At 34.3% G+C, this 10,968-nt stretch overlaps 1 protein-coding gene across 1 annotated transcript; it reads right to left on the bottom strand.

Moving 5' to 3' along the window:
• Positions 1–1,173: 1,173 nt before the first annotated feature.
• Positions 1,174–10,402, bottom strand: psmf1 (proteasome inhibitor subunit 1). The gene is made up of 7 exons (XM_073852117.1): positions 10,044–10,402; positions 9,665–9,817; positions 9,502–9,584; positions 7,943–8,131; positions 2,559–2,612; positions 1,582–1,740; positions 1,174–1,492 (listed from the first exon to the last, which is right to left on the bottom strand). The coding sequence occupies exons 1-7, from the start codon at positions 10,170–10,172 to the stop codon at positions 1,441–1,443; spliced, it is 819 nt and encodes a 272-aa protein (XP_073708218.1). The 5' UTR covers positions 10,173–10,402; the 3' UTR covers positions 1,174–1,440.
• Between the last annotated feature and the right edge of the window lie 566 nt (positions 10,403–10,968).

Here is a 10,968-nt window from a genome sequence, read left to right as displayed (position 1 = left end):
TAGCATGGTTAGCATGTTACTAGCATGATAAACATCTTAATAGAATGATAAGCAAGTTACTAACATGAGTAGCATTTTACTAGCACATTGCTAGCATGATTAACAAGTTATTACCATGTTGTTAACATAATTAACATGTTACTAGCATGTTGTTAACATGATTAGCATGTTGTTAGCATGATTAGCATGTTGCCAACATGATTAGCAAGTTACTATCATATTAACATGATTAACATGTTGTTAGCATCAGTAACAAGTTATTAGCATGTTAGCATTATTAGCAAGTTGTAGTAGGTTTTAATGTGATTTAACATATTACTAATATAAATGGAAAAAATCAGCTAGAAACCAGTTAAAACCAGCTCATTTAGGGGAAAAACAGCTAGAAACCAGATAAAACCAGCCAATTTAGCAAAAAGACAGCTACAAAATGGATAAAGACAGTTGATTCAGTAAAAAAACAGCTAAAAAAACGGCCTAGGCTAGTTATCTAGTCTTAGCTGGATTGAACTGAAAGTAGCTGGTTTAAACTTAGTTGGTCTTTTAACAGGTCTCTCCGGTCTAACCAGCTAAAAGGTTGCTAAAACCACTTTAAAACCAGTCTGGAAGACCAGCTAAAGCAGCCAATCAGATAGATAAATAAAAAATAGTAAATAAAAATAGTAATATAGTTGAAGCTTGAAAAAATTATTTTAAACGGCTTAGAAACAGTACATAGAAGGGAAGCTTTATTTAGTTTAAAAGGATTCTGGGAGTTTAATTTTGAATTTTGACAGTCAGAGTTTAAACAGTCTTGGCTCATTTGTACATTAGTCAATGTAAGTCTATGGTTTTTTTGTGATTTTTATTGTGATCTTCATTTTTGAGAAAACCATAAGTCCAGTCAGTCTGAAAAGATCGAGCAGCCCAAGTTAGAACAGAGCTGGCCTGAGTTTGGTCTTTGGTTTGGTGGATGTAGCTTAAAAGCCCTATAGAGGAGCAGCATTCAGACATTATTCTAGTCTAAGAAGAATACTAAGAAGCTTTTTCAAGCCAACTTATTTTTAACATTTTATTATCTGTCAGTAAAAGTAACAGCAAAAAATCTGAATTATTTAATTTAGCAGAAATAAGACTTTAGCATTTTTAACTATGTCTTTAATATCAGAAAAAATAGCAATCACATCAGAAAAATGGGATAGAATATAAACGGTTTAATTTAGCAATGCAGGATGAGTCAGTAGCAAAAAAAAAAGAGCAAACAGGAACACAAATATGAAAAAAAAGGAATTATCTGTGTTTTTTTGTCAATATCAAAATAAAAACCAATTATGTTATTGTTTTAATAATAATTCTTTAACAGAATTATTAAGAGTAATTATGTTTCACCACAACCCAGTTTATTTAAACACAAAGTGCATATTACTGCTTCCCAGCAGGAACTATGGGATATTAGTGCGTCTACATGAACATGTCGTCATATCCTGGTGGAGGCATGTGATCTGGATCTGGCCTGAAAGGTAGAGCAAAACAAAGCCATCAGAGGTGAGTCTATGATGTCAAATGAGGTAATAGCTGCAAAGATCCCATTAAAGCTCTTACCCAGGTCTGTGTCGCCCAACCGGTCCGAAGGGGTCAAAGCGTGCACCTGGAGGCACAGCGCCAGGAGGGAGCACTCCAGGAATACCAGAGGAGGGGTCAAACCCTGAGCGAGGAAACCCGGCACGTAATGGATCGACGATCATCCCTCCTGCTCTTCCCCTGGAGAAAGAACCAAATACTAGAACGATTAATAATTCAGTTAGCGCGGTCGTTCCTTGAAGGTGCACTTATTAATTTGAGTTCTTAGGCCGTGTTCACACTTGGCGTCTTTTTTGACAAGAAAAAGTTGACTAGGGCGTTTTTTTAGTAAAAAAAAAAGCTGGCAGCGTTCTGTTACAAAAAGCAGCCGAGTGTGTCTTTTTGTCGCTATAACAACAGCTGCAACAGTAGCGTAGTGCTGTGTGGTGAAGAAATGTCGAGAAAGAGCCTCTTTGTGATGTATATTATGATAGAGTTGTTTACTCATATCATACAACTCCTTGTGCTCCGAAACTAGTACGATAAGTTTATCTACCGGCAACTTCTCCGTTTTTTCTTGTTGTTTTTGTTGTTATGGAAACGATAGGTCCGCTACTCGCTTGTCATTGGTCAGCTGTCAAAAAAGCGCTTGACGTAGGGCGTTTTCTTAAAAAAAGTTAAACTTTTTTCAACTTAAAAAGACGCTCTGAGCTGCAAAAAAAGACGCCGGCGGTGGCGTTTAAAAAAAGCGCTAGGGCTTTTTTGAAAAGACGGTTTACTCCATAGGATTAGAATGTAAAACAGACGCTGGCAGTTTGAAAAAGGACGGCAAGTGTGAACACGGCCTTACATGTTCTTCGATATCTATTTCTATTTATTTTAAAGAAGGCAAACCATGTACTTTTTTCCCTCAGCTGTTTTATTCTACATAAGCGTAGTTTAAACAAAAGAGACATCTGTAAACTACAGGTCAACATGCATGATGACTGTTTTGACAAATAATTGATGGGATTTCTCACCCGAAAGGGTCCAGATCGGCACCGCCTGCGGCAAATGGAGCCATCGGATCAGACCTGAAAAACAACACATGAAGAAACACATTTCAGAAATGTGCTGTCACACTGTATTAAAGGATCACTTCCAGAATCAAATGTACAGATAATTTACTCTTACCCTCATGTCATCTAAGATTTTCATGTCTTTCTTTCTACAGTCAAAATAAAATTAAAGGTGCATTGATACAATATTTTTAATTGTTCTCTGATATCTACATAGAAGGTATATGGCATAGGAAAGGGCAAAAATGATCCAGAAACGGTTTTACAAGTCCATTTTACAACCCTAGGATTTGTCCCTAGAATGAAATGGTCTGTTATTGCCTTATTTGGAAGGTTCATGAATAATAATGATGAGCTCTGCTCTGATTGGCTGTTTCACAGAGCGGCTCATTTCAGTAGCTTGCATATATATTTAAACATGGAGCCCGAGCCGCTATTAATATGTGAGTCATTGAAACTGCCGTTTTGAATGCACGATCATTTTACTTTCACTTTTGTGATCGCACGTGCTCTGTGTAACGTTATACTACAGCGGCAGAACTTACCACATATTTGACAAGTTTGCTTGTTAGTGATGCTCAGGATCTGTAAATCATTTACCATCGCTGTTATGTTGGAATTGGCCTATTTTTCAGTGGTCTTTTGCAAACACCAGATTTATATAAGAAAGAGGAAACAATGGTGTTTGAGACTCATGGTATGTCATGTCCATGTACACAACTGTTATTATTCAACTATGCCAAGGTAAATGGTTTTTGAGGAAAACATTCCAGGATTTCTCTATATAATGGACTATGATTGTGGCCAAAGTTTAAATTGCAGTTATTATGCAGCTTTAAGGGGCTCTAAATGATCCCAGCCAAGGAATAAGGGTCTTATCTAGTGAAATGATTTTATTAAAAAAAAAAAAAAAGTTTATACTTTTTAACCACTTACTTTTTAATATTGCACTAGCTTGACTTCATGCATTATTTAGTGATGTTGGAAAGATCACGTATGACGTAGGCGGAAGTACTGACCCAGTGTTTACCAACTGAATGTGCAAAGAAAGTCAAATCACCTTTGCAAAAAAAAAGGTAAAACAATGATGTTGGACAATTTTGAAGTTGGAAGAGAAAATGAGATGGAGTTTTTTGCTCTTTTTTACACTACCTTTTGGAACCAAAGTACACAGACGAAAAACTAACCAAGAGTGACTTTTCCAACGTGATTACGTGATGCATGAAGTCGTGGATACGCAGAGCTAGTGCAAGATGAGCATTTGTGGTTAAAAAGTAAATACATTTTTATTTTTTTAAGAAAATGACTGATCGTTTCACTAAATAAGACCTTTATTCTTCGTCTGGGACTGTGTAGAGCCCTTTGAAGCTGCACTGAAAGCAATTTAGACCTTCAACACATTGGCTCCCATTGAAAACATTGAAATGTTTTCCTCAAAAACCTTAATTTATTTTTGACTGAAGAAAGAAAAATGTGAACATTATGGATGAGATGGGGGTAAGTAGATTATGAGGATTTTTTTTTACCCTGGATTTGAACTAATCCTATTAAAGTAAGTCTTATAAGTCTTATAAATGTTACATTTTAATTAATTTCTGTGATGCAGGGGCGTAGCAGCCAATTTAAAAGTGGGGGGGACAGTATGGTCATGTGACCCAAAGGTGATGTTCATACAGTATAATAAATTCTGTTCACAAGAGCAACAAGACTTGAAGCTCATGGCAGACGCCCAAGAGATTTGCGCTGTGATTGGCTAAATGTTACTTCACTCAAATCTAAGTAACAAATCAGAGACCAGGGGCGGAAATATTGGCACTAGGTCAAAAAAAAGTGCGGGGGACAGAATCACCTGTTTCTAAAAGTGAAACAACCCCCCGGTTGCTACGCCCCTGCTGTGATGTAATGCTAAATTTTTAGCAGCCATTCTTTCAGTCTTCAGTGTTACATGATCCTGGATTTTTTAGGATTCTTTGATGAATAGAAAAAAAAGTCATTTACCTGAAATATATATATATATTTTTAATAACACTATAAATGTCTTTACTGTCACTTTAGATTTATATAATGTATATTGCCTGAATAAGTGTGTTAGTTTTATAAATGTATAAATGTATTCATTTAAAAACCCCATTTGACCCTAAAGTCAAAGTCAAACTGTGATGTATTCAGAGTTCAGACACCTTCAACATTTCTAACATCAAAGATTATTCACTATAGTTTAGAAAACGGTAATAAAATATGCCAAGAAACTGTCAGAACAAATTCATCTTGATAATGTCAGATAACATTGACAAAAAGGTATATAATGGATTACAATCCACCAAAAATTCAAACAACTGTTATGACATTATGTACACAACTATCAATACTTTGTTGACCAATTACCAAGTAATGCTTAATTTTGTTCAGTCCGTGGTTTATAAAGGTTGTATTAACGTATTTTTTTAATAAATTTTACTGCTAATCCACTGTATGAAGAATTCTGGGGTATAATATGTCACAGTTTACTTTATTTTGCTATTCTTTCTTACATAAATTAACTATAGTGTCCTGCACCCACTAGTAAAAAAAATATTTAAAAATATATGTAGTGTCTAAATATAGTGTCCGAATTTTTGGTTTTACTGTATATAATACAGCATTTGTGGCATTTGTGCATCATCCAATGCTATAAAATTACAGTATAATGCAAAGTTTTTACATTTTGAAACAACATCAAATGTCATTATTTTTGTTGATTTGTTTGGCTGCTCATTTGTTTAGTATATAAAGGACTAATCTTTGAATCTCTACATCCATGCTGGTGTGACTCAGCTCACTGTTTCAAAAGTCTACAGACTCTTTGGCTTCAACTCGAGACAGCAGCTGGCAGCAGAGCATGTTTGACTGAATTACATCACGCCCACAGCAACAGCAAGTCGATAAATCGCTGACATCATAAAGAATCTGATAGGGGTCACCGTGAACCCAGGAAGGGGAAGTGGAAGACAAACACCTCAATCCATCTCTGGGTTTCTGCCATGACCTTAAGGACACCAACTGCGCAGCCTCTCCACTCACTTTTCTCTTCTTTCTAGCTATCTATCTTATTTTTATTGATAGAGACTGCAGAGAAAACAGGAAGTGAAGGTGAGAGAATCAGGCCAGGCATCTTCCACAGCTCCTTCCTAGTAAATACAAATGTTTGAGTGGGTTGCAACCAAACAGATTTTAGTAAATCCCCCAAAATGACTGTTTTTGATGGAAGCGATGCTGGCACTGGGCATCTCTCACCCAGTCTCTCAGTCCACATTCTGCAGCGCTAGACAGACAAAACCCTCAGTGCTTCCAAAGATAGACACGGCGCAGCAGTTAGAGCTCTCGCAGGACTCACGCTGGTAAATATTAAATAAGATAGAGGACATGATGTGACACCTACAGTACACACGCACACACAAAACTCGCCCTGCAAGTCCCAAAGCAGCCTATAACGTCCTTCACACACAAACACCTTCATTTACAAGTGAACTTTAACTTGACAAACATGGAGGCAATGCAGCACAAACACTTAGTTGAATCTTTTATGAGTACAGTTGAACTTGTAATGATGCATAATTAGTCTCAAGGGTTTTATTATGCTAGTTTGCTGTTCTCAGAACAGATCGCTGCATTCGTTTAATTAAAGCATTAGTTATAATAATTGCACTTTTGAATATTGTAACATCTAACAATTAATTAAACAGGTTAATAATATTTATTTAAAATTTCTAACAAATAAATAACTGAATAGGCACATAAATAAATATCACTTTGTTTAAATGTGTTTTTCTTTTATTAAAAAACAAAAAAGAAGAAACTTAATTTATTTTCTCCATAGAGAAAATGATTTTTAATGATAACTTATAAACCATTAAAGACAGACCTACTGTGAGCTCCGAGGTTATTAATTGGCATATGTGACCCTGGACCACAAAACCAGTCATAAGGGTACATTTTATAATTATTTTTCAACAAATAAGCTTTCCATTGATGTATGGTTTGTTAGGATGGGACAATATTTGACAGAGATACAACCATTTAAAAATCTGGAATCTAAGGGTACAAAAAAATTTAAATATTGAGAAAATCGCATTTAAAGTTGTCCAAATAAAGTTCTTAGAAATGCATATTACTAATCAAAAATTAAGTTTTGCTATAATTACGGTAGAAAATTTACTAAATATCTTAATAGAACATGATCTTTACTTAATATCCTAATGATTTTTGGCATAGAAGAGAAATTGATAAATTTGACCCATACAATGTATTGTTGGCTATTGCTACAAATATACCCGTGCTACTTAAGAGCCATCTATTTTCATTTTTAACTTATTTTTAAAACTAATCATTTAATACCAGCAATTGTGGTGAAAAACTACATTACCTATGAGTCACGGCCAGCGAACTGCACCAAAAGTGCGACTATGTACATAATTATGTAATCAAGTCAGTATCCCTACACTCAGTACTTAAATATTTGTGTGTGTGTGTGTGTGTGTGTGTGTGTGTGTGTATATATATATATATATATATATATATATATATATATATATATGTATGCATATTTAACCTTAAAATATATTGTTTCTACAGATAATAAACAACAACTTTAAATTAATAGTTTTCATCATTGTTTTTAATTGAACTATGTCATTTGGTGTGCTTCTAGGGATTGTAGTTCTTTCCCTCACTAAAGTCATTAAGCACACAGTCTTGTACCATTGTCTTTCTGGTCAATTTCAACAACTTTTTTGCTTTAAATGAAGTGTAAGGTTGTGATTCACCTTATAGCTGGTTGATTTGACTTTTAACAAAGCATTTTTTTACATTGCCATCGGAAAAAATAAATGGACAAAATATTGTACTAACGGGCACTAATGCACTCTATTGCAGTTTAAATCTGCAGGTAATTATCCAATCTTATTTCATCATACTAAATGTGTGTTTTTAGTTTTTTACTTTAGCTTTTCTTTCATTTTAGACATGCAGACTACGAAAGCATGAACACAGGGGAGTGACCTTTCTAAAGCAGTTCCTTATTTAATATTCTCACTGTGTTTTTTAAACAATACAGGTCATAAAAGTGAAATTACAAATTATTCAGTGTGCATACTTTCACCTGCCATCAAACAGATGTTTGCGAACAGAAGTTGGGATCACCTGAGGCGGTAACCATAGCAACAGCTGGCTGCTGGAGTGCTGTTAGGGCAATACAAACCTCCACAGACTGCATCTCAGAATTCCTCAGAAATTACCTTAAAAAGCTGGCAACCCTGAAATCAATGTAGAATTTGCTTAAGGAAAGGAATGATACAATGAAAGCTCACCAGTCTGGTGGGTGTCTCCTTGGAGGGCCTCTGGTTGGGATCAGGAGAGGATCGCTGTCAGGGTCTCTTAAGTTTGAGGGTCTTTCGCTTTCTTTCTTCTTTTCGGTCTTTCCTTTACGCTCTTCTTTTTCAGCGGGCAGCAGTGAGGACTTTAGCTTGGCGGTCAGCTCATCTGTGTTCTTAAACACACTGAAAGAGCAAAATGGATATGTTAGAACATGTAGAAATTTTGATTGATAAATCTATCCATGTTTTTGGAGATTTAATTGATATGTCATATGATCTATGATGGCTAGAAAACAACTTCCCAAATACATACACTACCATTCAAAAGTTTTTGGACAGTAAGATTTTTAATGGTTTTTAAAGTCTTCTGCCCACCAAGAAATTATTTGATCCAAAGTACAGCAAAAACAGCAACATTTTGAAATATTTTTACTATTTAAAATATCTGTTTTCTATTTGACTATATTTTAAAATGTATTTTATTCCTGTGATTTTGATTTGCTGCTCAAAAAACATTTATTATTATTATGTTGAAAACAGCTGAGTTGATTTTTTTCAGGTTTCTTTGAGTTCAGAAGAAAAGCATTTATCTGAAACAGAAATCGAATGTCTTTATCATCACTTTTGATCAATGTAAAGCATCCTTGCTAAAAGTATTAATTTCTACAATTTATTCCCCCCAAAAATTATACTGACTCCAAGCTTTTAAATGGTATAGTTTATAATGCTAAAAAAAAGACAAATGCTCATCGATCGAAAAAGACAAATGGACCTTTATATATTTTTTAAAGAACCCTGAAAAAAAAAAAAAAAAAAATGTAAAAAAAAAAAAAATGTTTTAAATATTAATAATAATAATAATAAAATTTAAAAATGTTTCTTGAACAGCAAATCCTAATATTAGAATGATTTCTTTAGGATCATGTGACACTAAAGATAAAAAATTATCTTTGATTACAGGAATAATTACATTACAAAATTACATTTAAAATACATTCAAATAGAAAGCAGTTTTAAATAGTAAAAATATTTCACAATACCATGGTTTTTGCTGTGCTTTGGATCAAGTAAAAGCATGGTGAGCAGAAGGGACTTCTTTAAAAAGCAATAAACAATTTTATGATATAAGTGATTTGCAACACTGAAGATTCTCAAATAAAGTTTGAAAAATACTGCGTTTCCCTCAAACAGAAATTTGCAATAATTGTTTTTGATCAATTTAGACCATGCTTGGCAAATAAAAACTATCAATAGCTTACAAAAATATAAACATTTCCAAATTATTATTAAATTGTATATTATAAATGTGAAAATAAATTATGTTGCATCATCGTGCATTTAATTTTTCTAGTTCATCTCTGCTATGAATCATATGATAAAGAAATCAAAGTCTGCATATAACATATAACACCCAATTTACATGAATCTGTCCTGAAAGGTCCAAAACAGGCCAGAAAATTGTGTGGAAGCATATCAGTAAAAACTATTTGCACTGATCATGGAAAAATGGAGAGCATTAAAACCATGAAACTGCACCAAATAAATTCACAAACCTTTCAAACGTCTGCAGATTGCCTTCATCAACATACTCACTGACGGTAACTGTGAGATCAGTTACTTTTTCTGTCGTGGAGTCCTGCAAAGAGGTGAAAAACGTGTAAAAACATCCAGTCTAATTACTAATCTGACTAATACAATGCAATTCAATTTAATTACCATTAGATTGAAGATCAGGGTTGAATCCACTGTAAAAGCTTTGAGCAGTAGGTTTGACTTGTCATCATTTGATCTGTATCTGAGTGCATACAGCTCCTTGCTTTCATTCCAGCCGGGTGGAAGCAGTTCTGACTTTTTCTCTCCATCTTTAGGCTGTGTGGAAAATCAATTGTTTCTAATCAGGCAAATGTTTGTGATTCCTTGCACCAAAAACTAACTAGAAAGCATTTGCTGCAGATGCCTACTGGTTTGATATTTTATATAATGCAATGATAAGCAGACATTATTAAGTGTCTTTGTGTATGACATGTGTAAGCACACATGCTAGGTTTTGTAACAGATTATCACGTATAAACAGTCAAAGCCACCACTGACTTACCTCATCCCCAATGCCCAGACATTTATAGCCACGTTTCACTATTTCCCAGTGTACAAAACAAATCAGAGCATCTTGAGAAGAGGTTATAGTGTTTGATACGCAGTTAAACAACACCTCCAGTCCTGCCATCTTTAAACACAGTGATATTCAGAAGAAATGAAACCAAAACAAACCGCTGTCTGTGTGAAAATAAACAGCGACTTCACTCTGAATGCATGGCGTATGGACGCTGCAGCTGTAACACTAAATATATAGTTTCACTTTTAATATTACGTGGGTTTTGCAAGATCTATAGGTGTTTTAAACTTATATTTCACAAATGTTTATTTCTAATTTTGTTTGTCATGCTGAAGCGGTCCGACCAGAAATATTCCCGACTGGAAACAATTGACTGAACGTTCATTCCGCTGACATTAAACGCGAAGTTGGAAAATAGTTTTTCAAATCATTTGAAAAATATGATTTATGATACGCTTTGAAACTAATCAAACAGAAATTGAAATTAATTAAATAATTGCAGAAATTTTAACCCGAATATTTTAGAGTTTATTCAAATTATTACGGTCGTTTGTTTACCTGGAAATGGTTTGTCTGTGGAGTTTTGAGTGTTGCCATATAAAACAAAGTAAGTATTAATTTTAATTCATTTAAACACTACCTTATACCATGTGATACTATTCACAGTACTTTATTTTTAACATTTAAATACTTTCTTTATGTCACCACCTTCTTGTAATGGAGCCCTTTGATAAATTCACAATTAAAGGAGTAGTTCACTTTCAGAACAAGAATTTACAGATAATGTACTCACCCCCTTGTCATCCAAGATGTCCATGTCTTCTTTTCTTCACTCATAAAAAAATTGTGTTTTTTGAGGAAAACATTTCAGGATTTCTCTCCATATAATGGACTTCTATGGTGCCCC

The sequence above is a fragment of the Garra rufa genome, chromosome 12 (genome assembly GCF_049309525.1).
Source record: "Garra rufa chromosome 12, GarRuf1.0, whole genome shotgun sequence".
Taxonomy (NCBI): domain Eukaryota; kingdom Metazoa; phylum Chordata; class Actinopteri; order Cypriniformes; family Cyprinidae; genus Garra; species Garra rufa.
Note: the sequence above shows the minus strand (reverse complement) of the source record. Positions and strands in the feature narration are given on the sequence as shown.

Bases quoted from the DNA above. Each gene is read 5' to 3' on its own strand.
- psmf1 (XM_073852117.1), bottom strand. From the start codon at position 10,172: ATGGCAGGACTGGAGGTGTTGTTTAACTGCGTATCAAACACTATAACC. The intron at 9,818-10,043 runs GTAAGTCAGTGG...TTTTCCACACAG, and splicing joins GTCTGGGCATTGGGGATGAG to CCTAAAGATGGAGAGAAAAA. The intron at 9,585-9,664 runs GTAATTAAATTG...ACCTCTTTGCAG, and splicing joins CCCTGATCTTCAATCTAATG to GACTCCACGACAGAAAAAGT.